The sequence below is a fragment of the Rhineura floridana genome, chromosome 4 (genome assembly GCF_030035675.1).
Source record: "Rhineura floridana isolate rRhiFlo1 chromosome 4, rRhiFlo1.hap2, whole genome shotgun sequence".
Classification (NCBI taxonomy): Eukaryota; Metazoa; Chordata; class Lepidosauria; order Squamata; family Rhineuridae; genus Rhineura; species Rhineura floridana.
The window spans coordinates 210,773,592-210,801,387 of NC_084483.1; the positions used below are offsets into that span (position 1 = coordinate 210,773,592).

At 48.6% G+C, this 27,796-nt stretch overlaps 1 protein-coding gene across 2 annotated transcripts in view; it reads left to right on the top strand.

The window, feature by feature from the left end:
* The window catches only part of MAPRE3 (microtubule associated protein RP/EB family member 3), a 47,372-nt gene extending 20,223 nt beyond the window's left edge, over positions 1–27,149 (top strand). Inside the window, exons 2-7 of one of the 2 annotated variants that reach the window (XM_061625925.1) lie at positions 20,351–20,478; positions 20,704–20,849; positions 22,291–22,492; positions 24,313–24,464; positions 25,737–25,889; positions 26,067–27,149. In XM_061625925.1, coding sequence (XP_061481909.1) covers positions 20,358–20,478; positions 20,704–20,849; positions 22,291–22,492; positions 24,313–24,464; positions 25,737–25,889; positions 26,067–26,135 — 843 coding nt within the window. In that variant the 5' untranslated portion in view covers positions 20,351–20,357 and the 3' untranslated portion in view covers positions 26,136–27,149. The remainder of the gene's footprint in view (positions 1–20,350; positions 20,479–20,703; positions 20,850–22,290; positions 22,493–24,312; positions 24,465–25,736; positions 25,890–26,066) is intronic. The other variant, XM_061625926.1, reaches the window with a different exon arrangement.
* Positions 27,150–27,796: the final 647 nt, after the last annotated feature.

Genomic DNA, 27,796 nt, shown 5'->3' on the forward strand with positions numbered 1-27,796 from the left:
GGGCTTTCCAGTGTTTTGCACCGCCTGCAGCATGTACGACTATCTGCCTGTTGGACAGAAGTCGTGGGTGTGCTCTCGGTGCAATGAGCTCCTGGCTCTCCGGGAACGACTTCATTTCCTTGAGGCCAAGGTGGCGGACCTGGAAAAGCTGAGAGAGGCAGAGAGGTGTGTGGAGGAGGCCTTCAGGGACGTTATAGCTGTATCCCACTCCAACGATGATAGCTCTCCTGCTATCATGGACAACTATGGTCTCGGGGAAGGAGAGCATCCAGCTGAGGAAGAGGGAAACGATCCCTTAGAAGGGACCCATTCCTTGGGGGATGAGCAGCTATCCTCTCGTGCCGAGGATATATCTCCAGGGGGTGGAGGGATCCTTGTAGTGGGTGATTCGATCATTAGGAACATAGACAGTGGGGTGTGTGATGGGCGTGTAGACCGCAAGGTGTTTTGCCTGCCTGGTGCGAAGGTTGCGGATATCGCCCGTTGTTTAGATAGTTTGGTAGACAGTGCTGGGAAGGAGTCAGTGGTCGTGGTGCACGTTGGCACCAACGACATGGGGAAATGCAGCCGTGAGGTCCTGGAAGCAAAATTTAGGTTGCTAGGTAGGATGCTGAAAGCCAGGACCTCCAAGGTGGCTTTCTCTGAAATGCTACCAGTTCCACGCGCAGGACCAGCCAGACAGGCCCAGCTTCGCAGTCTCAATGCGTGGATGAGACGATGGTGTCGGGTGGAAGGGTTCGGATTTGTTAGGCACTGGGGAACATTTTGGGACAAGCCGGGCCTGTGCAAAAGGGACGGGCTCCACTTGAACCAGAATGGAACCAGACTGCTGGCATTTAAAATTAAAAAGGTAGCAGAGCAGCTTTTAAACTGACTGAGGGGGGAAACCCGACAGGAGCTGAGAAAGGTCCGGTTCAGAATAAACCTCCCCCCTGGGATAAAGACCAAAGAAATGATGAAATTTTAAAAGGGGTAGGCCTAGAAGTAGGCATTATGAGAGCAGGGGCACAGCATATAAATTCAGAAGAGCAAAATTCCCACAGGCCTAACCACAAGTGCCAAAGACACTTGAAGAGAGACACTGCTTACGAGTGCCTGTACGCTAATGCTAGGAGCCTCCGAACCAAGATGGGAGAACTGGAGTGCTTGGTCTTAGAGAAGAGCATTGATATAGTGAGCATAACAGAGACCTGGTGGAATGGAGAAAACCAGTGGGATACGGTTATCCCTGGATATAAACTATATCGGAAGGACAGGGAAGGACGTATTGGTGGCGGAGTTGCTCTATACGTGAAAGAAGGCATTGAATCCAGCAAGCTCGAAACCCCAAAAGAGGCAGACTCCTCCACAGAATCGTTGTGGGTGGTGATACCGTGCCCCAGGAGGGACTTAATACTGGGAACGATCTATCGTCCCCCTGATCAAAATGCTCAGGGAGACGTTGAGATGAGATATGAAATTGAGGAAGCATCCAAACTAGGAAAGGTGGAAGTAATGGGTGACTTCAACTACCCGGACATAGACTGGCTGCATATGTGTTCCAGTCATGACAAAGAAGCAAAGCTTCTAGATATTCTAAATGACTATTCCCTAGACCAGTTGGTCATGGAACCGACCAGAGGGGCGGCAACCCTGGACTTAATCCTCAGTGGGGACTGGGACCTGGTGCGAGATGTAAGTGTTGTTGAACCGATTGGGAGCAGTGACCACAGTGCTATTAAACATACATGTAACTGGCCAATTGCCAAGAAAATCCAACACGGTCACATTTGACTTCAAAAGAGGAAACTTCACAAAAATGAGGGGATTGGTAAAAAGAAAGCTGAAAAACAAAGTCCAGAGGGTCACATCACTCGAAAATGCTTGGAAGTTGTTTAAAAACACTATATTAGAAGCTCAACTGGAGTGCATACCGCAGATCAGAAAAGGTACCGCCAGGGCCAAGAAAATGCCAGCATGGTTAACGAGCAAAGTCAAGGAAGCTCTTAGAGGCAAAAAGTCTTCCTTCAGAAAATGGAAGTCTTGTCCGAATGAAGAAAATAAAAAAGAACATAAACTCTGGCAAAAGAAATGCAAGAAGACAATAAGGGATGCTAAAAAAGAATTTGAGGAGCCCATTGCTAAGAACATAAAAACCAACAACAAAAAATTCTATAAATACATTCAAAGCAGGAGACCATCTAGGGAGACAATTGGACCCTTGGATGATAAGGGAGTCAAAGGTGCTAGAAGCAGCTACCTCTTTTGAGCCTGAAGAAGACAACGACCCTGGAGGCTTCTGGTGGAATTCCATCTTGTCCCACTTGGTGTCTGTCGTTCCTTGGCTCATGCCAGGAAGACTATCAGCTGATAGTCTGTGGCCTTGGGTGCATCTGGTCTTGGCGGGCCCAGCTCTTAAAGCACGAGCCAAATTCTCTCTGGTGGCTCCTGAGCCAGCTTGTTTTAGGGTCTCTGCAGGAAGCAGTGAGGGTTAGTCCCTCCCTCTTATTTTCTTTGACTCACCCTTCCCCACAGTGAGTTTTTAAAAAAATAATGCAGAAGTTGCATGGTGCTTTTATTACAGGCACGCCTCAGAATTGAATATTTAGGACATTTTGTGCGCTTCTGCTTGCCCCTCCAAAAGGACACAGCACATTCTGGGAGGGGCGATTCCTCAGTGGTAGAGCACATGTTGTGCATGTTGAAAAAGGCTCTGGAGAGCTGCTGCATGACAGAGGAGGTGGGGAGGCTGGACAGACCAAGGCAGTTTCGGGGAACCTGGAAGGCCCAATAGACAGACCAGAAGGCCTCAGCCTTAAACAGCTGAAGCTCTTTGAAGACCAAAAGCCTTTGTGTGAAGCTGTAGTGTCTTTGCAAAAGTAATGCTTTCATATTGCTGAACTACAAATGGTACACTGTAATTTCGTTCTGTATGGTATTTTATTTTGAAACTCAAAATGAATTGTTGTAAGGTGACATTGGCAATTCACTATTCAGCAGGACAGTGATCCCAAGCACAAGGCCAAAGCCACATTGGAGTGGCTCAAGGACAAAAAGGTGAATGTCCTACAGTGGCCCAGTCAAAGTCCTGATCTCAACCCCATTGAGAATCTGTGACGCTCTTTGAAAATTGCAGTCCACAAGCGACGTCCAACCATCTTTGAAAATTGCAGTCCACAAGCGACGTCCAACCAACCTGAATGACCTGGAGCGAATCTGCCAAGAAGAATGAGCCAAAATCCCTCCGCTACTGTGCAAAGCTGGTACATACCTACCTCAAAAGACTTAAAGGTGTTATTGCAACGAAAGGTGGTTCTACCAAATATTAATGTGGGGGGTTGAATACTTATGCAAGCAACATGTTTTAGGGTTTTTTCTTACCAACATTTCCCAACATAAAACCAATGTCACCTTACAATATCCCCTCTTCGGATGCACACCTTAATGTGGGGTTTGAGTGTGTTGAAGAAGCTGAGAGCAATGCCATCAGGAGTCTAGACCAAGAGGCTAGACTCCTAGCAGGGGCACCCAAGGCGGAATGGTCAAAGCTGAAACACCAGACTAAGATGCATCCAAACTCAGGGGAAGGCAATGGTAAACCACCTCTGAATATCTCTTACCACGAAAACCCTATGAACAGAGTATCCAAAATGCAACACGAGATACTGCTGGAAGATGAGACCCCAGGTCAGAAGGCACTCACCGAGATACTGGGGAAGAACAAAGGACAAGTACGAGTAGCGCTGTGACTAAGGATGCAGCTGGGTCAAAGCCGAAAGGAAGCCCAGAGGCTGATGCGCACAGATGCGAAAGGAGAGTCCGGAGTTGTACGACGCACACAAGAGGAACATGGAATGTGAGAAGCATGAACCAGGGAAAGTTAGAAATTGTCAAGCAAGAAATGGAACGCATCAACATTACAATACTTGGTGTGAGTGAACTAAAGTGGACGGGAATGGGACATTAAGGCAACTACAAAATATTTTATGCAGGAAATGAGAAATTAAGAAGAAATGGGGTTGCTTTAATAGTGAGAAGTGATGTAGCAAGAGCAATTAGGAGCTACAATGCAAGGTCTGAGAGAGTGATATCAATGAGATTAAATGGGAAACCTATCAACATAACCATCATCCAAGTCTATGCTCCGACGGCAAATGCAGAAGAGGAGGAATTGGAGAGATTTTACGCAGAAGTACAGGAAGAAATTGATCACACACCAAAACAAGATGTGCTGATAATCATGGGGGATTGGAATGCAAAAGTAGAGAACAGAGAAGAATTAGGAATTGTGGGGAAATGGGGCCTAGGAGACAGAAACAAAGCAGGAGAAAGACTTATTGAATTCTGTGAAGCCAATAATTTGTTCCTTGCGAACACATTTTTTGAACAACCAAAAAGACGACTGTACACGTGGACATCACCAAATGGTCAATATAGGAATCAAATTGATTATATAATTGGTAGCAGAAGGTGGAGAAGTTCCATACTTTCTGCAAAAACAAGACCAGGAGCAGACTGCGGTACAGATCATGAACTGGTCGTATCGAAAATCAGAGTAAAGCTAAAGAAGACCAACAAAACAATCATAACGCCAAAATACAATTTAAATAACATCCCAGAAGCATATAAAGATCAAACAAGGAACAGGTTTGAGGCTTTAAACTTAATTGACAGAGAACCAGAAGAACTATGGAATGAAGTCAGAGACGTTATCATAGAAGAAAGCAAAAAGACAATCCCTCTAGTTAAAAAGAGAGAAAGACCTCAATGGATGACTGAAGAAACTCTTAAAATGGTCAAAGAGAGAAGGAAAGTAAAAGCAAGAGGAGATAGAAACACGGCCAGAACCCTAAATGCAACAATACAGCGACTAGTATGTAGGGACAAAGAGAACTATTACAATAGTTATTGTATAGAAATAGAAGAGAACAACAAAAAGGGTAGAACAAGAGCCCTATTCCAAAAGATTAGAGAAATGAAAGGGAAATTTAAACCAAGAGTAGGGACGTTGAATAATCAACAGGGGAACACACTGACAGACTGAGATGAAAAAAAAGGAAGATGGAAGCAGTACACTGAAGAACTCTATAGAAGAGATGCCGGGATGACAAATTCATTCACGGAGGAACCATATGATGAAGAACCAGAAATTTTAGAATGCGAGGTGAAAGGCGCTCTTAAAATACTTGGAAGAAACAAATCACCGGGAATAGATGGCATACCAATAGAGTTGCTACAAGCTACTGAGACTGAATCAGTCCAAATTTTGACTAAAATCTTTCAAGAAATATGGAAAACTAAACAGACTGGAAGCGTTTCATATACATCCCAATTCCAAAGAAAGGGGATCCCAGGGAATGCAGTAATTATCGAACTGTTGCCTTAATATCCCATGCAAGTAAAGTAATGCTCAAGATCCTACAACAAAGGCTCTTGCCATATATGGAGCGAAAAATGCCAGACGTCCAAGCTGGATTTAGAAAGGGAAGAGGCACCAGAGATCATATTGCAAACATACGTTAGATAATGGCACGGACCAAGGAATTTCAGAAGAAAATCACCCTGTGCTTTATAGATTACAGCAAAGCCTTTGACTGTGTAGATCATGAAAAACTATGGAATGCTTTAAAAGAAATGGGGGTGCCACAGCATCCGATTGTCCTGATGCGCAACCTATACTCTGGACAAGAGGCTACTGTAAGGACAGAATATGGAGAAACCGATTGGTTCCCCATCGGAAAGGGTGTGAGACAGGGGTGTATTTTATCACCCTATTTATTTAATCTATACACAGAACATATCATACGGAAAGCAGGATTGGACCAAGAAGAAGGAGGTGTGAAAATTGGGGGGAGAAATATCAATAATTTAAGATATGCAGACGATACCATACTACTTGCAGAAACCAGTAATGATTCGAAACGAATGCTGATGAAAGTTAAAGAGGAAAGCACAAAAGCAGGAGTACAGCAGAACGTCAAAAAGACTAAAGTAATGACAAAAGAAGATTTATGCAACTTTGCAGTTGACAATGAGGACATTGAACTGTTGGCATTAGGCCGTACTGCCTAAGGATGTTTTCATCAGGTCTGAAAGAGTTACAAGCATGTGTCTGAAGGAGGAGCGTTATCAGCTAAGACTGGCCTGGGAAACAGACACGTTGCCATGGCACTGGGTGATAACAGCTTGGGAATAGTTCTAACAGCTATCTGTACATCTTTGCGTTTGAGGACCTTTTCTAGTTCCCTCCTAGCTGCACTCCCCAGTCCTAGCCGTCTTCTGATTTCTTGACTATTGTCTCCATTTTGGTTAATGACTGCGCCAAGGTATTGATAATCCTTGACAAGTACAATGTCCTCATTGTCAACTTTAAAGTTACATAAATCTTCTGTTGTCATTACTTTAGTCTTCTTGATGTTCAACTGTAGTCCTTTTGTGCTTTCCACACTGATGTGTGTGGGAAAGGAGGGGGGTCCTTCAGTGGCCATGTAGGAAAGCTTTTCTGTTAAAAAGAAAATCATTGCTGCCTTGGGCAATTATAAGCCAGTCTTTGGGCAAGATGCTCAGATGGAAGGTAGCTAGACAACTCTGTGCTGTTGAATTAATTAGGTTTGTTTCTGGCTTTTGGTTGGGTTTGGGTACTGAAGACGCCTTGATCTCTTTGGTTGTATACTGGGAGAGGCAGGGATGAACTAGATCAAAGTGGTTTGTTTATTTTTTTAATTAGGAGATTTCTACCCCACCCTTCAGTATTGCTACTCTTAGGTTGACTTGGTGATAAATTTAAGCTCAGTCTAGGTAAGACAGAGTAGTTGATGTAGAAAGACTCTGTCCAGTTGGCTACAGAAGTACCTATTCTAGATGGGGTTGCTCTCCCCAGTCTATGCTGGGGTGGGGTACTTCTGGACCTGTCATTCTTTTATGGAATCCTTGGTAGCATCTGCTGCGGCCCAGCACACCATTCTTCAGCTTCAGCCGACAGACTGCTTGCACCTGCTACTGGAAGATAGAGACCTGACTACCATTATTATTATTATTATTATTATTATTATCATTATCATTATCATTATCATCATCATTATTTATACCCCACCATTTTTCCATTGATGACTTCTAGACTAGATTTTTATGATGAGTTCTGCATGGGACTGCCCATAGTGCGGAAGGCTGCCTCCCTTGATAGCTAATGGGCCTAAGTTGGTACTTTACCTTCAAGTTCCTCCCGTTGGCTGCCACTTTGTTTCCAGGTTCACAATCAATATATTGGTTTAGACCTATAAAGCCCACAAAGGCCCAAAAGGAGGTTATATTGTTCTTGCCAGTTTATTTTTTAATTATTCTGATTTTATGACTATGTTTTTTAATTATTAGAAACAGTTTAATGCTATTTTAAACTAGAGTTCATTTTTAATTATATCTGTTTATACTTATTCATTTATGTATTATATGCTTTTATTTTTGATAGGTTTTTAATTGTATGTGTCTTTTATCTGGAAGCTTCCGCGAGTTCCAATTTGGAAAAATGGCGGGGTATAAATAACAACAACAACAACAACAACAACAATAACAATAAATAATAATAATAATAAATGATAATAATAATAAATGATGGTCCCATCTCTGACTTAAGGTCTGTTAATGAGACCCTGCTGAAAAATCCACGCTTTATGTCAGTGCCAGGATGGCCTTGGTGAGGAGCGGGGCTTCTTATGGCCAGGAATGTGGTGATCCCTTTCTGGTGGGGGTGGGGAGCCTGCAGCTTCTTCTCTCACCCTTCTGGAAGCACGTTCAGATTCATCTTTTCTCTTGTGCTTTTGGAAACTGGGTTTGCTTACTTACTGGTTATGCGCTTTTTTGCATTTGTTTTTTAAGCTCAGGATCCCACTATCTTCTGGAACGCCTCTCTTTCCATTGTATTATTGTATTTATATATTTTCTGATTGTTTTATTGTTATGTACACCGCCCAGAGAGCCCTTGGGCTTAGGGCAGTATATAAATTAAATAAAATAAATTAAATAAATAAAATAAATCTTGATATGAACCTACCCAGACCCTTAGATCTTCTGAGGCCCTCTGCTAGGTCCCCCCTCTGAGGCCCACCTGGTGCCTTAATTGACATCTTTTTGATGCCAGGTGAAGACTTGCCTTTCTTCCAGGCATTTTCTCTTCTGCAGAGATGACAGACCTATTAGGGTGGCCTGCCCCCAGAGGCTGACGGGTCCATTTGGTTTCCATATGGTTCTTGGGGATTTTCTAGCTCATATTGCTGGTGCTCCTGTTGAAGCCCTAGTTGATCTGTGGACCCAGATGGCCTTGGCTGTTGTCACGATCGTTCCTGAGCACCCTCTCCCACTTGTTAGAGCCCTGTTGGCTCCTTGGTACACACCAGAACTTAGGGCAGTGAAGCAAGTTGGGAGATGGCTTGAACGCAAGTGGAGAAAAACTCCAGACAAAAGCAGCTGAACACTAATAAGTGCTCCTTATCAAGCCTACTCAGTGGCAGTGAAGGCGGTGAAAAAGGTATGCTTCACTACTTCCATTTCATCCTCACTGTGTTGTCCAACAGAGCTTTTCCAGGTAGAGTCTGACCTAAAGGAAGTGGTGGAACCTATGGCGGTTCACTGTGATTTGTTTGCAAAATACTTTGAGGACAAAATTGTTGGCATCCATTGGGGTCTTGTCTCCACTATTAGAGCAGATGACTCCCAAGAGGTGTCCAGAGCACTGTCTAGTCCTATTGTGTTGGATGTTTCAGTTGGTAGAGCATGGGGACGTCGACAAGGCACATGGCTCACCTGTGCTCTTGACTTTTGTCCTTCATGGCTGATAAAAACTAGCAAGGAAGAGACAGCTAGCTGGGCCAGAGAGGTGCTTAATGCCTCCTTGTGAGAAGGTGTGGTTTCAGCTTGCCTAATGGAGGCACTGGTAAGACCACTCCTTAAGAAAGCCTCTCTGGATCTGGAAAACCTAAATAATTATTGGCCAGTCGCTAATGATCTGTTCTTGAGCAAGGTTCTTGAGCATGTGGTTGCAGGCCAGATTCAGGCTCTTTTGGATGAAACTGATTTTCTAGATCCATTTCAATAGGGGTTTAGACCCAGTTTTGGCATAGAAAGTGCTGTGGTCGCCCTTGTATGATGACTTCTGTCAGGAGAGAGGTGGGTGAGTGTGTCCCTATTAATCCTCCTTGACCTCTCAGTGGCTTTCCATACCATCGACCATGGCATTCTTCTGGAGCAGATGTCCAACTTAGGGGTGGATGGCACTGCTCTGTGGTGGTTCTGAACCTACTTGGATGGTCACTTTCAGAGGGTGGTGCTTGGGGAGTATTGTTCAGCCCCGTGGAGCCTCCGACATGGGGTTCTGCAGGGTTCGATTTTAACTCCTGTGCTATTTAACATCTACATGAAACCTCTGAGTGGGATCTTCTGGAGTATGTTGTCAGCAGTATGCTGACGTCACCCAACTCGGTCTCTCCTTTACATCTCCAGGTGTGGCAGTGGATGTGCTAGACTGATGCCTTGGTAATGGACTGGATGAGAGCCAGTCAACTGAAGCTCAATCCAGACAAGACTGAGGCACTGGTAATGGGTGGTTCCCTAGACTAGGTGGAGGGGATGTGGCCTGCTCTTGATGGGGCTACACTCCCTCTGAAAGAGCAGGTATGCAGCTTGGGGGCACTCCTGGATCCATTGCTGTCACTTGAGGCTCAAGGGGCCTTGGTAGCAAGGAAAATCTTCCACCAGCTTTGGCTGGTGGCCCAGCTACAACCCAATCTGGAAAGAGATAGCTTGACTTCTATGCCCTGATAACCTCTTAAACTAGATTACTGCAATTGTTATATGTGGTGCTGCGTGTGAAGACGGTTCAGAAACTGCAGCTGGTGCAGAATTGAGCAGCCAAATTGCTCACCAGAGCAAGACGGCCTGAGCACAACTACGCTGCCTACCAATTAGCTTCCAGGCTCAATTCAACGTGCTGGTTTTGATCTATAAAGCCTTATATGGTTCAGGCCCCCAAGGACCTCAAGGACTGCCTCACCCCATATGAACCAACCCAGACCCTGCCTTCAGCATCTCAAGCCTTTCTTCGTATGACCCTCCGAGGGAGGTGCAGCGAGTGGCGACATGAGAGTGGGACTCCTCTTCTGCCAAGCACTTGGCTCTTCCTTTTGGAGGGCTCTTCAAGTTGTAGCCTCTTTTAGGGGGTAGGTTGTTGTATGTATATGTTTTTAAAGTTTGTATTTTAAGTTTTTATACTAGTTTTAACTTTTTTATTGATTGTAAGTTGTTTTGGGTTCACTTTTGTGAAGAAAAGCAACTAACAAATTTAATAAATAAACAAGTTTCATAGACTGAAATGATGTTGTCTGCTGTGAGTATGCTGCCAAAGCTTCCTGTGGCTGTCTGGGTGTGTGTGTGTTTTATTGTTTTGTTTTTGTAGCACAATATATTTGTTTTTGTTTTTAACATTGTTATAAGTCTCTTAGGTATCAAGCAACGAATAAATAAAAATAATTTTGGGTGTTTTAAGATTGCACACAATTTGTATTCAAAAGTGGCATAAAAACTCAAATGAGATCCTCGACCCTGCCTAGTCCATCTTTGGCAACGGTGCGTCCAAGGGCTTTTTGAAAACCTCCAAGGATGAGGAGTCCAGAGTGTTTTCTAGGCTGCTTGTTCCAGTGCGGAGCTTCGGGAAAGTGCCTTCCTTTTTACTTCATGGCTCACCTAAACTTGCCAATGACAGTACCGCTCATCTTGGGAAAGTTTTTTTTTTTTTAATCCAAAGCCAGAGTTTTGATGCCTGCAATCTTTCACTTAGGCCCCACAGAATGGCGGTGATGGTGGACTTGTTCCCCTCTCCAAGCAGTTTTCATAAGGACAGAAGGGAATGTTGAAGCAATTATGTACCACTTTGCTGTTAGTGCCCAGTGATAGAATCTGTAATTCACAGAACTGATTTATGTGGATTGATAAGGCTGCAGCAACAAGCCCTAAAAGCTGGTTTATACGTTTTCAAAGAGTTCTGCTGAAGCGCAGCAGGCAGTTGCTGGATTCTAGTGATCAAGGCTTCCTGTCAGTTGCTCCCAATTGCCAGCTTCCCCTGTTCGCTTAATGGAACCTCTTCAACCTGCTCTTTTGTAACATTTGCATTCCTAATAAAGATCTCAATTCTGTCAACAAAGGAACGATAACATTTTTCAAAATGCTTGTTCTTCCCAATTTTTAAGCTGCTAGTCTCAGAAGTATCCAGAACAGGCTTGCATGATTCTCTACCTGCCCACCACTCTTTTATGGCTTGCTAGTATTGCCTCCTCTCCTTTCTAACTGGTGCCTGTACTCTTCATATTGCAAGTGCTTATTCAGGCAACTGCTTCCTGAACAGGGACTGGAAGAGTGCAGAGCCAAAAGGGAGGAGAGGAGAGAGAGAACGTCAGCTTGATCCCCACCTCTCTCTTTAAAACCAGACAAAGGTGTGGAGAACTGGATGGGCGTCCTCCTCGCTCTCTGTAGCTTTGGCATGTGAATCTGCCAAACAATATGGGCGAAGCCTGAGGTGGTGCCTCCCTCTTGCTTCTCCCTACCCGCCTTCATCCAAAACAGCCCACAGCTGGGTGTCTCTCTGACTCTGGCCAGCCAGCCCCCTGAGATGAGGAAGGCCCGTTTGAGAGGGGGGTTCAAAGCAGCCTCTGCCAGGGGGATTGAGGTATTCTTACTTCTGCTGCTGCGGCCTGGACAGGTGAGGGGGGAGGCATTTTGGCCTCCAGAACTAAAGGTCTACCCGAGAGGTTGGGAGACCATTGGAAGTCCTGAGGAAGAACAAGGTGCTCAGAGAATGAATGAAATGAAATAAAGAAAGACTCCAAACCCAACACCCAGGTCTAGTCATCCTCTGGCTAGTTGGGAGCTGTACCTATGGAGCCTGCTTTTAGAGGAGGGGTGGCCAGCTGACATCTTGAGAGCTGCTTCTGACTTGGGGAGACTCTTACTTGGCCCCCAAATTTTAATTATCCTTGTTAGAGAAACAGGGCTTTTAAAAAAATGAAATCCAGCTTATAACTTTGCAGGTTCTAGACAGGTCACCACAATTGGCCATTCTTAATTTTTTTACTGACATTGATGGGAATTTGATCCATAAGGTGTTGATAGGATACCTCCTCATGGCGGCTGGGCTTACAGTGGTGACTAAGCACTGGAGAGGCCTTATAGGCTACTCTCCATTATTGGCTTCGTGGCAAAACTCAGGGTGGCACAGGGAACCTTGAAAATAATTTTTTGTCAACATGATATCCTTTTGTGGTGTATATTAACCAAAAAGAACATTCCACCTTAATATGCCTGAGTTTAGAATATGTGACCTACTCTTCAACTTTTCCCCCTTCTCTCTTGGTTGATACTGATTCTTTGCTTTCTTAACTTGCACTGCCCCCAGGTGTAAATGGGGCCACAAAGCACACTGTTCTGTCCTGTATCCAAACATGTCTCCAACTTACACTTCAGTTTGCTGTAAATAATAAAAACTCCTTTGTTTCTGCCGTTGCATAAAGGGGAGTTTAAAGGGGGTGATTTTTCTTTGCTTATGGCCCACTTTAAATTCCTTTGAGTGGACATGGTATGTTTTTGTGTTACTAACAGACTGTGTTTGAGTCACTCTTCGTTTACTGGTGTTGTAACATTTTTTCTATATGTCTAAAATCAATAAAAATAAATGAAGAAGAAAGCCAGGGTGTGTCTGTAACCCACCTTGGGACCTTCTGGTGAAGGGCAGGCAATAAATCTCCATCTCCTTCTCCTCAAACTGGGCAGCAAAAAAGAACTGATGAAGGACTCAAAATCTGCCGCGGAGGCAGAGCAGAACTGTCTGAGGCTCGTAGCCATTGATAGCTTCATCCTCTACAAATTTGTCTCGCCCTTTTTTAAAGCCTCCCAAGTCGGTGGCTGTCAGGACACTGGGATGTGAGGGGATGCTGCGGGGTTGCCGCTTGCTCCTTGCCCGTCTCGTGCTCTTTCCCTCAATGGCAGGAGCGTGTTTGGGCACTACCCAGGCATCGTGAGCTCCCACTGGGCAGGCTTAACTCCCCTGGCTCCGTTTCTCTGTCAGGCACTTTGCCTCTGACTGCTGTCGCCCTCTTCTTTGACTTGACAGATCAGTTTTGGCATTTTGCATTGGACACGCGACTGCTGAGCACTGTGATGATGTGCATGAACTGAGGGGGGGGCTCTGCTACCTGGCTAAGGGCTCAGCTGAGCTGCTCTCAGGTGAGCTGGGGGAGGCAGCACCACCTTCTGCTCCTTGGGCTGTGGGTGCCTCTGCAGGCCTCTGGAAAAGGAGGCTGGCTTCCTCCATTGTCTGCATAGGGAAGCCGAGACTCTTGGGTGGAGGTGAGGGGAAGTGTCTCCTGCCATGCCTCTCCTTGAGCCACGGGCCCGTGCCCCAGGCTAGAAGGCTTCTGCTGCTTTGCACATTTGCATCCTTCCTTTTCTCAGTTGGTGGCTCTCAATTCATTCAGTATAGTAAATAAAAACAAACTGGATCTCCCCCAAAATGCTGCAGTGGCTGTATTCCTCCTAGCCCCTGAGCGGAGTATTGGAGAGAGCACAATCTACAAGGTATGCCTTCTTAATTTTACAAACGGTGTAATGAATGTCTCAGAAGCTTTTCCAGTAGCCAAAACGAGCTGAACTGAAATGCTGGACAAGGGAGAAAAAACATGACAAAGCACAAGTTAAGGTAGTTTAAAGGCGACATTTTTGGAAAATGTGAAGCATGGTGGAAAGGTATTGGGAGGGCAGACTTAATGGATTGAATGTGTACCAAAGATAGAGAGACGTCCAGCCTTGTAAGCGATGCCAGGCTCCTGACGTGCCTGGGGGTGGGGGACGCTTTGGCCCCTGCAGATACTTACTGCTTCTGAGAAGGGCTGCTCAGCGAGATGTCAGCTCTGCCCCCCATTTCCTCCCGTGGTTTTTCACAGCGGGGGGGGGGACTGTGCTCCTTTTCACTGTGATCCCAACGGGCTCTTTCCAGCTCGGGCATGATCTGATTGGGGCTTCGTGGCCCGCGCTTCCCACCGGAATGTCCTGTTCTTCTCCCGGGGCACAACACATTTCCAGCAGAGCACCAGGAACCAATTGGAAACCCAGGAAGTTGCCTTCTGCAGAATCTCGCTACTGGCCCACCTAGCTCAGTACGGACTGCACTGACTGTCAGCAACCCCCCAGAGTTGCAGGCGGGAACTTTGCCCAGCCCTACCTGGAGATGCTGCCAGGTGTTGAACTGGGGGGCCTTGTGCATGCCAGGAAGTTTCTCTCCTGCTGAGCTATGGCTGCTGCTGCTGCCTCCACCCCCTTGCAGTAGATGTGGGAGCAAAGGGTGTCCAGAGGTGCCTTGAGGAATTTCCTTGGAGCTGACCTCCTTGTTGGGGCGTTGGCTGCTGCACCTTAAGTCAAAAGGGAATTCCCCCAGGCCGGATCAGATGGCTCAGTGTTCCAGGCTGGCTGGCTTGGGAGTGTTCTTGCTTCCCTGGTGGCCCATGGCTTGGCTCAGTTGATGGACGCGAAGGCGTCTGGACTGGGTCTCATTGCCTAGCGCAGCAGCTGGCTGAGGCTACTTTGGCAATGGGTCCACATAGCTGCAGACTTTGGAGGGCTGAGTGTCAATGAAACTCAGTTTGGTAGAGGCCTGGGTCAGGGAGCCCCGGGTTCAAGACCCACCTGTGCCAGAGACTCATTGGCCTGATTTGGGCAGGTCACTATCTCTTGACTCGAGTTCCCTGCCAATAAAGTCCAAAGAGCAGTGGCCCACCTCATAGGGTTGTTGCGGTGCCCGGGTGTTCAAATCATTATTGCAGTGAATCATTTGTGTTTTCTGGGACTTCTCAATCTCGTTGGCATGCTAAGGAGAAGCAGGGCTGCCTCTGTTTCTGGTAAACTTGCAGGGATGTCTGAGTGAGCACTCCTGCTTTGGTGAGGGCTGTATGACCATGTCTGCCTCTCCTGGAGGCCCCATGATGGCATAGGAAGCTGGGGGGGTTGGGAGGGAGGAAGAAAGGAAGGCCAAGCTGCCTTTCAGCACGTGTGCATGTGTGTGCACACTGATATTGTCAGTGGTGGACCAGGAGGAGCTTGCCAGTAGTTATGGCTTTCCGCCTGTGATGGCTTCCTTAGACTGGCAGAGTCCTCTGCACAGGACTCTTCTCTGCCGGGAGCACTCTTGCTGTTGTTGTTATGTGCCTTCAAGTTGATTTCGACTTTCGGCGACCCTATGAATCAGCGACCTCCAAGAGCATCTGTCGTGAACCACCCTGTTCAGATCTTGTAAGTTCAGGTCTGAGGCTTCCTTTATGGAATCAATCCATCTCTTGTTTGACCTTCCTCTTTTTCTACTTCCTTCTGTTTTTCCCAGCATTATTATCTTTTCCAGTGAATCATGTCTTCTCATTATGTGTCCAAAGTATGATAACCTCAGTTTCATCATTTTAGCTTCTAGTGAGAGTTCTGGTTTAATTTGTTCTAACACCCAATTATTTGTCTTTTTCACAGTCCACGGTATGCACAAAGCTCTCCTCCAATACCACATTTCAAATGAGTTGATTTTTCTCTTATCCACTTTTGTCACTGTCCAACTTTCACATCCATACATAGAGATCGGGAATACCATGGTCTGAATGATCCTAACTTTGGTGTTCAGTGATACATCTTTGCATTTGAGGACCTTTTCTAGTTCCCTCCTAGCTGCCCTTCCCAGTCCTAGCCTTCTTCTGATTTCTTGACTATTGCCTCCATTTTGGTTAATGACTGTGCCGAGGTATTGATAATCCTTGACAAGTTCAATGTCCTCATTGTCAACTGTAAAGTTACATAAATCTTCTGTTGTCATTACTTTAGTCTTCTTGACGTTCAGCTGTAGTCCTGCTTTTGTGCTTTCCCCCTTAACTTTCATCAGCATTCATTTCAAATCAATACTAGTTTCTGCTAGTAGTATCGTATCGTCCGCATATCTTAAATTATTGATATTTCTCCCTCCAGTTTTTACATCTCCTTCATCTTGGTCCAATCCCGCTGTTTGATATGTTCTCCATTTAGATTAAACAAATAGGGTGATAAAATACACCCCTGTCTCACACCCTTTCCGATGGGGAACCAATCTGTTTCTCCATATTCTGTCCTAACAGTAGCCTCTTGTCCAGAGTATAGGTTGCGCATCAGGACAATCAGATGCTGTGGCACCCCCATTTCTTTTAAAGCATTCCATTGTTTTTCATGATCTACACAGTCAAAGGCTTTGCTGTAGTCTATAAAGCACAGGGTGATTTTCTTCTGAAATTCCTTGGTCCGTTCCATTATCCAACGTATGTTTGTGATATGATCTCTGGTGCCTCTTCCCTTTCTAAATCCAGCTTGGATGTCTGGCATTTCTCGCTCCATATATGGTAAGAGCCTTTGTTGTAGAATCTTGAGCATTACTTTACTTCCATGGGATATTAAGGCAATAGTTCGATAATTACTGCATTCTCTGGGATCCCCTTTCTTTGGAAGTGGGATATATATTGAACGCTTCCAGTCTGTGGGCCATTGTTTAGTTTCCATATTTCTTGACAAATGTTTGTCAAAATTTGGACAGATACAGTCTCAGTAGCTTGTAGCAACTCTATTGGTATGCCATCTGTTCCTGGTGATTTGTTTCTTCCAAGTATTTTAAGAGCACCTTTCACCTCACATTCTAAAATTTCTAATTCTTCTTCATACAGTTCCTCTGTGAATGAATCTGTCATCCCGGCATCTCTTTCACAGAGTTCTTCAGTGTATTGCTTCCATCTTCCTTTTTTTCCATCTCGGTCAGTTAGTGTGTTCCCCTGTTGATTATTCAACATCCCTACTCTTGGTTTAAATTTCCCTTTCACTTCGCTAATCTTTTGGAACAGGGCTCTTGTTCTTCCCTTTTTGTTGTCCACTTCTATTTCTATACAATAACTTTTGTAATATTAGCAGCCTGTGGATCTGAGGTGCACTTTGTGGATTAGGAAACAGAACCAAAGATGGAAGAGCCTCCAAGACGAGAGAAGGGAAAGGGAATGCAACTCAGGGAATCAACCAGTTTTTCTCTCACTGTGCAGAGCCTGTTTTCTTGGATGCTTATTGTTGGCGGTGGGGTGCTTGGGAGGGAGTGGCCTGCCTGCAAGGGAGGAGCCAGCAGCCCTTAAGCAGCGTATGGGCAGTTAAAGGTGGGTGTTGAGGGAGCTGCTGCATTCTGGGCTTTGTCCTGCTGCTTGTTGGCTTTGCTTTGCAGGGCTGAGTTCAGCGGAACTGCCCGTGTGACTGGAGCCATGGGAAGGGAGTCTGGCCAGCTGTAGCCCCCTTTTCCTTCTCTTGTTGATCAAGTACAGTTGCAGCCAGCAGGAATTGCAGGCCCCAGCCAGCAGTGAAGAGGGGGGTTGCTAAAGCCCAGCTTGGTGCCTGTCCTGGGTCATGATGTGCCCCCCCCATTGTGGCTGCCCAGGGGTGCTCCTCCAGTTGGCCAAAGTGATGGATTTGGGCTGGCAAAGTGGAAGTATTGGGCACATTCTGCCAGGAAGAAGGGCCATCTCTGATCATTCCAGCGAGCCTTCTCAGTGAGGGGATTGTGCCTCATGTCAGGCAGTGGGAGGCAAGAGGCCATTTGGCTTTTCTGCCTGCGGCACTGCTCAGTCTCCACTTGGGCTCCTGGCCCTGATGGTGGCAGCAGCAGCAGCAGCAGCAGCTCAAAGCAGCAAGACTGCTTTTGGCCTCAGTTCCTGCAGATCTAAATGGTGGGGCCTGCCCCCAATGCCAGTCCCTGGGCAACAACAGTGGGAGAGGGCCGTTGCGCTCATGTCCTACTTTGTGGGGGCCCCTTTGAGGGCATCTTGTTGCCCACTGTGGGAGATGGGGCTGGACTAGAAGGACCCTTTGGCCTGATCTAGCCGCAGGGCTCCTCTGATGTTTGTACCAATCCATTCTTTTGCCAGTTCCTTGGGATTTCTTGTGTCTGCAAATTCACCTTAGTTGAGCAACCCTTAAGCCACTGGACACTCTGAGCCCAACTTCTGAGGCAGTCAGTAGAGATGTGAAGGCCCAGGGGAAAAACTGGGAGGAAACAGCCTTCCCCATCTTCCTGTCTCACCCCCCCCCGGCCTTCACATCTCTAGCAGTCGGCTGACGGAGGTAGAATGGGGAGATCTGCTGGACACTTCATGCCTGGCAGTGCTCTTCCTGAAACAGAATTCCCTTTCCGGCCAGGCAGGGGTGGTGCTGGGCAGTGTCTTCTTTTCTTGCATCACATCACCAACCATGTGAGAGTGAGAGGAAGAGGCCCCTTTGATCAGTTGGGTGATGGATCATGGTTATATGTCTAAGAACATCTTCAGGAAGAGTCTTGTCTTAGGAAGGGCTCAATTGCTGAGGCAGTCCTGAGCTCCCTGGCCATTCATGGGGTCTGTTAACAAGTGGCAGGACCAGGACTGAGTCATCTTGGAGGGAGGTGTGTGGCAAGGCCCCTGCCTTGGCAGTTCAGAACCTGTGTGATGTCAAGGTGCCCTCCTGGCCTGGAGCGAGGAGATCCAAGCTGGGCTGTCGCTCTTTGTCCTGCCTGGCAAATCCCTCCTTCCTGGCTCTGGAGGCTGGCTACAGAAGGGGCACCACCAGGATGCCTTTGTTGCTCCGCCTGGTCTGGGTTGCTGCATCTATTTCCTTCCTCAGGGGACTGGGAGTCCCTGGAGTGATCTGCTCCTCTTCCCCTTTGCTGCCCCAAAGACACTGCTTTGCCTTGGCTCACTGGAGGGCCGCCCGAGGGCAGTGTAGGTTCCTTGCCATGGGGGGGGAGGGGGGAGGCCTACTTGCTCCCTCTAGTGTGCCTAGTGATGAGGTGTCAGCCCTGTCATCTGATTGGCTGAGAAGGCAGGAGACTTTGTGACATGCCTGGGAGTTGGCTTTGGCCCTTCCTAAGGGCAGCCCTCCTTGGCCTGCATGGCGGGAGGGGCTGGTGCTGGCGCTGGCCGGGACTTCCGTCCAGGTGATTGCCTCAGCTTCAGTGGAGCCAGTGCTTCACCCTGTGAAGCTGTACCCTACCTTGTGCCCTCCTCTTTGTGTGCAGTGGCCATTATGGTGCCTCTGGCTGCCCCCTGATGGCACAATTAATGCTTGCAGGCAGAGAAACGGGTTGGTGCTGGGGAGGGGCGAGTGGCAGGGTCCTGACTGTCTGAGTTCAGTCTCCTGTCTGCTGCTCTACAGAAGCTGCGTCCTTTACAAAAGGCAGAGGGCTGGAGCCCCTCTCAAGTTGGGAGGGGCAAGGGTGAGCCTGGCGTACACAGCCTGCTCTGAGCCCCGAGGACTTGGCGGCCTTGACAGACTTGCACCCCCCTCTTGCGGACTCACACTGTGATTTCTGTGCTTCGTGTTGTCTGACTGACGCAGTGCCGTGAAGACTCTTCTGACATCTTCTACCTGCTTCTTTAAAAAGATGCACCTGGGGGAAACTGAAATCTGCATCGGTCCTGGGTGTATGCTGGGCAGGTGAAGCCTTTGTCCATTGCCTACGTGAAGGGCTGACCCCAGCCACAGTGGGAGCACTTGGACAAACCCAGGGGCAGGGGGCTGCCATCTGTGCTGGTAGTTCAGAGGGCGGTTAGTTGGCTGGGCGCTGCTCACAAGGCCAGGGAGTCTCCTGCTGGGAGGGGGAGGGGTGGCTCTGCCCCCCCTTTCCTGGTTGCTGTGGGATGTGATGCCTACAGTGGTGCTTCAGTGGAAGCTAATGAATCATTTTTGGCTCCTTCCTCCCCCTCTAAAACTAGGCTTGTTAATTTCTCTTTCAGATGGGTTTAGATTGCGCTTGGAGACGAAATGTGTGGGGTTTTATTTATTTATTATTTCAATTTATATACCGCCCTTAGCAGAATAGCTCTCAGGGCGGTGAACAAACAAGATAAAATACAATATATCATAGTAAAAAATCACAAAAACATGTACAAATAAACAACAGAAAGCACAACAAAAATGAAATACAACACAAATTAAGAAGGATACATATTAAAAGTAGAAAGATTAAGAAAATTAAAAGATTAAAATGCCTGCTTTGCCTTCCCTTATGTCTTGGTTTGCTTGTGTGAATCGCCCAAAGCTACTTGCTCTGCTGGTAAAGCAAGAGGCACTGAGTTTCACAGGCAGTGAGTTTGTGTGTGTGTTTGTGCAGAGGTCTTGTGTTTGCTCCTTATCCTCTCCACTTGAAGGGTCTCTGGTAGCCCGTGCTGAGGAAAGCCTTTGCCGGAGGCCTTCCTGTTGGGGCAGGGCTTGGACTAGCTTGCCTCCTGCGCGCTCTCCCCGGAATGATGTCTCCCTTCCTTCCTTCCTGCAGTTGGGGCATGGCGGTCAATGTGTATTCCACATCTGTGACTAGCGAGAATCTGAGTCGTCATGACATGCTAGCTTGGGTCAACGACTCCCTCCAGCTCAGCTACACCAAGATCGAGCAGCTGTGCTCAGGTACTGTGAGGGGCCAGGAGGGGCTCCCCAGGGACCAGGGCTCCCCTGGCCATAGGTGTCACTAGCGGCAATGGAGTGGGCCTGGGATGGTCAGGCACGCTCTGGTTGCTAGGCGTTAAGGGGCAAGGCACCCAGAACGTGGTGCCTCCTGGTCACGACGTTAGGGGGCAACCTGGCTGTCTGCACACAGATGGAAGCCAGCTCCGATGTCCTTGCCCTCAACAGGCGCTGCCTATTGCCAGTTCATGGACATGTTGTTCCCCGGCTGCATCCACTTGCGGAAGGTGAAGTTCCAGGCCAAGTTGGAACATGAGTACATCCACAACTTCAAGGTGCTACAGGCTGCCTTCAAGAAGATGGGCGTGGACAAGGTGGGTCTCTGCTGGGCAAGAGGCACAGGAGAGGCTGCCGTTGGGCCCTGTCAGGGTGGCTGAGGCTGCTCAGGGAGGCCTGCCTTTCCTCAGCCAGCTGACCGCGCCACTGGAGTTTGGTGGAAGGGAGGAGGTTGCCCTGCCTAATCTTGGACCGGCTGAGATGGAACCACTTATGTTCTCGCTGGGTGTTCCCTGAACCTGATCTCCTCAGCCCCCTTCGCTTGCAGGGCTGGCATGTGAGGGCTTCCTATAAATACGTCAGGGCAGAGGGAAACAGCAGCCTATCTAGCCGCAGGGCACAAACCTAAGAAGAGCCTGGCTGCTGGTTCAGAAGCAGAGGCCCATCTAGTCCAGCATCCTACAGTCATAGAAGAGTAGAGTTGGAAGGGGCCTATAAGGCCATCAAGTCCAACCCCCTGCTCAATGCAGGAATCCAAATCAAAGCATTCCCAACAGGTGGCCGTTTCCTTAACAGAAAAATCCTGTTTTCTTAATGCCCAACCAGATCTCCTCATGGCAATCAAGACCTGGGCGCAACAGCACTCTCACCCACGTGTGAACCCCAGCAGCTGGCATTCAAAGGCATATTGCCTCCAATGCAGGAGGCAGTACATAGCCATCATGGCTAGTAGCCATTGATAGTATTCAGCAAACCTGTTAAGGTGGCCGGCGGGGGAGCTGGGCATCTTCAGTAATGCTTTCTGCCAGTTTTCCTGGAACCAGATGTTGAGCTAGCCTCTAATTTCTGGAATCCCTTTTTAAAAATAGGTGTTAAGTTGGCCACATTCCAGTAATCAGGCGTGGAGGCTGATCTTGGGGCCAAGTTACATATGTGCCTCAGCAATTTCACATTTAGGTTCTTTAAGAACTCCTGGGCGAATGCCATCTGGACCTGGTGATCTTTTAGTTTTTAATTTATCAAAATTCATCTTTTTTGGCACCACTTTTTACCTCAGTTCTTCAAACTCTCTTCCTGAAAAAGTTGGGTGACTAAGCAGGCCTTCTGTTCTGTGAAATGGACACTGTAGACTCCCAGTGGCATTTACTTCGGAGTCAGGACCCTGACCGTCAGAGGTGCCAAGCAGAGCCCTTTAAGAATGTCAGAGGATCTGACCAAATGCCCCGTTAGTTCAACATCTTTTCCCCTACAGTAGCCAGCCAGATGTTTCTGGCAAGCCTCTGACCCTAGTCATTAACGCTGCTGCAGTTTCCCAGGGGTTGGAGCCCTTGGCTCTTTTAGGCTTTGTTCCCAATAATGAGGCCCTTCATTATTGCTAGGCCCTTGATGAAACGTGGGATTTGTATGTGTGTGGCTAAAGAAAGGGAGTTGGCAGACAGTGGAGTTCACCTAGGATGCCTGTGCCACGGAGGGGCGGTGAGCAGCCAGAGGCCAGCTGCTAATGACCTCTTCGACCCCACCCTCCCTCTCCTGTTGCAGATCATCCCAGTGGAGAGGTTGGTGAAGGGGAAGTTCCAGGACAACTTTGAGTTCATTCAGTGGTTTAAGAAATTCTTTGACGCGAACTACGATGGGAAAGAGTACAACCCGCTGCTGGCGAGGCAAGGCCAGGATGTGGCACCCCCACCAAACCCAGGTGATCAGATCTTCAACAAACCCAAGAAAGCCATTGGCACTGCAGGTAATGTTGCTAGAGACAGGTGGCACCCCAGGATCCGGCCTCTAGCATGACCTCAGCTCCTTGGCATCCAGCTTGGCACTCCCAGGGCATGGAGGGAGGGAGGGAAGGAAGGAAACCCCAACTGTCCTGGCTTGGGAGGCAGCATCCTGCTGTATGGCATAAGAAGCTAAGAATCTGCCTTGATAGCAAGTAGACCCTTGTTCCATCTAGCTCAGTATTGTCTGCACTGGCCGGCAGCAGCGTTCCAGATTTCAGGCAGGAGTCTTTCCCTGCCCTGCCTGAAGATTCCTGGGATTGTATGCAGAAACACCTGGGTTCAGAGCAGATGCACCTCCACTGAGCTCTGGCCCTCCCTTATGTGGATTTTGGAAGGGCGTGAGCAAAGTTGGAGATGAGGGAGTGTCAGGCATACCGTCAACTAAGTCCTGCTTGGAGTTGACCCTTCGAAACGAATGAACCCAACTTAGTAAGATCCGTTAGCTTCAGTGGGTCCAACTCTGGGTAGGACTGTCATTGAATTCCACCCAATAGAGTCGGAAGGGGCTTTGGAGGTCATTTAGTCCATTTACCAGCACAGTGTGGGATCCACAGTTACAGCATCCCAGTCTCTGCTTAAGTGCAGGAAAGGACAACCCTTTGCCTCCCAGGAGGACGGTCTATCTCCTCAACGCTGAACAGAGCAGAACTCTTGCTTCCTAGTTTGCTAGTCTCCTGCCAGTAGGCTGGAAGAGGGTAATGTCTCCAAGGCTGCCTAGCGAGTCTTATAACATGGGGGGGGGGTTGAACCTGGCTCTGCTCTCCGCATACCTCCAAGGCCTGTGGGTGGAGGTGTCCCCGAGTGCTGCCACCCAGGACCTGCCTTCACCAGGCAAAGGGGCCCTGCTGCCTTTCATCAGGGGTGAGAAAAGAGGCCTCCATGCTACACAACCAGCCTCCCTTATTTATTTATTTATTTATTTAAACAAAGAGTGAGTGGGGTACTGGAATAAAACAACAGCATGTGCGTATGCACGCAAGCTCTTGAGACCGTCTAGGGGATCTCCACCGGCCCCAGAACTCCTCCTGGCTGTCACAGTGGCCGTGCAGATCGTGGTCTCCTCCAGGTGGGTGGGTGAGCAAGCAGCCAAGGCAAGAGGGGTAGTAGCACTTTGGGGTATAATTAGTCCAGCAGCCAGCTTCCTTCCTGCTGGAGCTTCTGCTTGGAGGGGACCACTCCTGGCATGAGCCCTCTAATGCTGCCTGTTCCTGTAGAATGGACTGCAGGCACCAGGTGAATGGGGCAGGTGTCTGCGTTGACCCACTGAATAGGGAATGGAGAGTGAAGTCCCAGGGAGCCTCCCAAAGCTGCCATGCATGGCTTTCCCTAGCTGGGCTCGCTTGCTTTGCTGTGAAGTGGCAGCAACATATTGGGGGGGGGGGCTTGGCCGGGGTCACAGCTCCCTTCCCTGCATGTATGTAGCTTTATGCTGCCACGCAATGAGGGGTGTGGGGAGGAAAAGCCTCTGCTCTGGGGTGGGGGTGGGGAGATATTGTTGACTCCCAGGGAGGTTGAGGGAAGGAGAACCAGGAGTCAGGACTCTGCCTGCCTCTGGTGAAGTAAAGCAAAAAGGGATCCAGATTTTGGCTGTCCTCCTCGGCTCTGCACTTCCAAGTGGCCATCTCTCTCTTTGCAACCAGGCCTGGGGCTCCCAGTGTGCACATGCCTCTTGGGGGCTTCACTCAGGCTTTCACCTGTCAGGGCCCAGCAGAAGCGGATGGGGTTGGTTGACAAGAGACTCCAGAGTTACTTCTCTCTCTCCCTCTTTCTCTCCTTCATAAAGTCCCACAGCGAACCTCCCCCACAGGCCCCAAGAACTTGCAGAATCCAACCCGAATGAATGTCGCTCCCAGCAATATTGTACGGAAAAATCCTCCTTCAGCCCGGAATGGGGGCAGTGAAGCTGATGCCCAGATCCTGGAGCTGAACCAGCAGGTATGGTGTGAGGATGGTGTTCGTTCTCTCTCTCTCTCTCTCTCTCTCTCTCTCCCTCCCTCTCCCTCCCCCCCTCTTTCCCTCTCTCTTTCTCTCTCTTTCTCTCTCCCCCTCTCCCTCCCTTTCTCCCTCCCTCCCTCTCTCTCTCTCTCTCACGCACACTCTTGTGCTTTGGCAGAGACCCCTTTCCCTCCCTCTGCTGTGCTCTGGGACATGGCGTTGGGGGAACTGCTACTTTCAGTCCAAACCTTACCAGGAAATGGGTCCACGGAACCGGGGTAATGAACCCCACTACCACCACCACTACCGGCCAGTTGCCCGGCTTAAAAGACCAGGTCAAGGAAATCTCCTGGCCCATGTTCAGCATCTTGTTTTTTCACAGAGACATGCCAGATGCCTCTGGCAAGGCCACCACCAGGGCATGAAGACAGCAGCCCTGCCTGCCGTCTTTCTTTTGGCCCTTAGCAACTGGTTTTCAGAGGTATACTGCCTCTTGATGTGGAGTTTCTATATGGCCATCACGTTGCACAGAAACTGACTTAGTTGAGGAGACCTTTGGACCCAGGCCTTCCTGGGCCTAATCCCACACCTGTCTAATCACCATACCTTGCTGCCTTTTCACTGAGTAGATGTCCACCAGCACCTGTGCAGCGAGTAGCTTCCTTCCAGGGAATCTCTCTCCACCCCCAGATTATCAGAGGCAAAGGCCACCTTTCCAGGACCACATGCCTTTTCCGCCCCTGTGAGTTCTCTTAAGCCCTGGTGGACTGAGAATCTTTGGACACTCCTCACCTGCCCTGTTTCGCCAGCACCATTAGCTCTTCTCCTCTGGAAGGCTGGAAAAAGGAGTCAGCAACAGAGGTTGCGTAGCTCTGTTTGGCTGTGTTGCTTTTGGTGCTGGCTGTGTGGGCAGCCCTGACCAAGCCAAAGGGAGCTTCTGGAGTGCTTTAGTGGAGGAAGAGGGCGCCAAGGCAGGAGGTGCAGGATCCTCCTGTGCTATGACTCGCACAAGGCCCAAAAAGAGTTGTGGGGGAAGGAGGAACTTCTTCCTAGCCACAAGAATGACAAGCAAAAGGAGAATTAAAAAAGAAAATACACACAAACCCATTCACACTCCTCCTTGAATTAGGGGGTCTGCCACAACCTTAGCTGAGGTCTAAGTAGCTTTTTCCATTGCCAGGGCTCCTGTCCATCATGAGGGGGTGGTGGTGGTGGTGGAGGGACTGCCACACCTACCATGGCTCACTGTGCCTGTTGTCTCCATTGGGGCAGTTGATGGACCTGAAGCTGACGGTGGATGGTCTAGAGAAGGAGCGTGACTTCTACTTCAGCAAACTGCGGGACATTGAGCTCATCTGCCAGGAGCACGAGAGTGAGAACAGCCCCATCATCTCAGGCATCATAGGCATCCTGTATGCCACAGAGGTCAGTGCAGGCTGGGAGTGGCAGCCACTCTGGCCTCTGCTGTTCTTGGGGGCGGGAGCTTTCAAGGCTGGCATGCCAGCCTCTCCACCAGCATGAGCCCCGTGCCCATTGGGTCAGCTCAGAGAGGAGCCAGCTTTGCCATGACCGTGCCTGTTACTTCTCCCCCCGTCCTTGCAGGAAGGCTTTGCCCCACCAGAGGACGACGAGCTGGATGAGCAGCATCCGGAGGACCAGGACGAATACTAGCTGTGCACAGGCACACTTGCTCGCTGTCCCACCATGACAGATCGCCCCGCGCTCCTCACTGACCATGGACATTTAAGGTTTTGCATTGTACAGCCTCGTCCTGCACAGTCACACATTATAACAGGTTTCTACCGACACGAGAGGCCCGCGGTGGTTTCTGTATGTTCCGCTGATCCCGTGGGACTCCCACGACTACATGGTAAATAAGCATCGATAGAGAGAGGAGATTAGCGCTGTAAATAGGCCTGTTGTGGGGCAGGAGGCTTGGTTCGGTGCCCCAAGCGCCTTTTCCCAATCCCCGCCCTGCCTCATCCCACCCCATCTTCCTTATTTATTGATTTTTCAGTTGTCTAGGGTGTGAGCGCTCCCAAACCCTTGTATTATATTGAGAGACAAATTCTTTGTATATTTTTCCGTACTGGATTTCACTTGCACTTTGCCTGTTGTGTTCATGCTGAGCCACGCTCCGCTTGCCTCTCCTGGCTTCAGAGGGCTTGGGAACGTGTGAGCCTGGAGACCAAGCCCAGCACTGGAGGCTTGCTAATTTGAGGGGGGGAGGGGTTGGACTTGGAATATTTATTTATTGGGGGTATTTTAATGACGCTGCTGAGAGTGTGGGTTTTCCACATGCTCTATCTCACATATCGAGTGGGTTTGAGAGGAGGAGAACTTAGCAGTGGGTGGCCTTGTTCTGTCAGAGCTTTATGGGGGAACCTGGGAACATGGCAGCCTTGCAGTTGGTAGGAAAAGGGTGGGTGGAAGCCCCCCCAAGAATGATCTGTTCCTCACAAACATCTCCTTGATTTGAGTTCCGTCATAGGGAGGAGGGGCTTGGGCCTCTCCCCCTGGCCCACCAAAGTTTTGTTCATGCCGTTTTGACAAGATTGCCACACAGGCTTTGCTTGGCCCTGTTCCTTGTTTTGCATTGCCTGTTTAACCACAGACACTGGTGTGCAAAGCCTGCATCTGTGTTGCGTTTTATTTAAAATAAACTTGTGTGGTTAAAAACCTGTATCCCAACGTATCTGTGCCATGAAGTCCTGCCTCTGCCCCAATCTGCAGGTCTGACTGAGGCTTCATCCCAAAAGGCCTCTTCGTGGAGCACAGGGAGGCTGGGTGGGCAGTGTCTGGGCAGGCAACTCCCTTTCCCAGTTACTCTAGTTGGGGAGTCTTTGGCAGCTGTGCTAAACAAAAGGGTCTGGTCCTCATGGAGGAGAGTAAGGCAGTTCACCGCAGGATCCCATGGGTGAGAGCAGGCCCACCCAAGCCTGGCTTACATCTCTTTCTGTGGATGTGGTGCGGTAAGCCCTCTGCTGCTCTTGCATCCTTCCAGGTATTTCACAGCTGCATAAATGCTGCCCGGCCCAGAGCAGGTGCTTCTTCAAAGCTTTCTGAGCAACACAGTGACCATGATGGCCGCCACCCCCCCATTTCCTATGTTGTTAGAAGGTGAAACAGTTGCCCCACCTTGGAGGCTGAGTGATTTATCATGACAGAAACTTTTGTAGGCAAAAACATGTATTAGCCAAATGAGGGATGTCCTGTTGCACTGGATCACAGAAATTAAAAGCCACTTTTCTTTGCAGCTCTGGAAACAAAATTACAATTTGAGAAGCACCCAGTTAGGCAAGTGTTGGAGAGGTGGGGTATGGGCAAGCCTC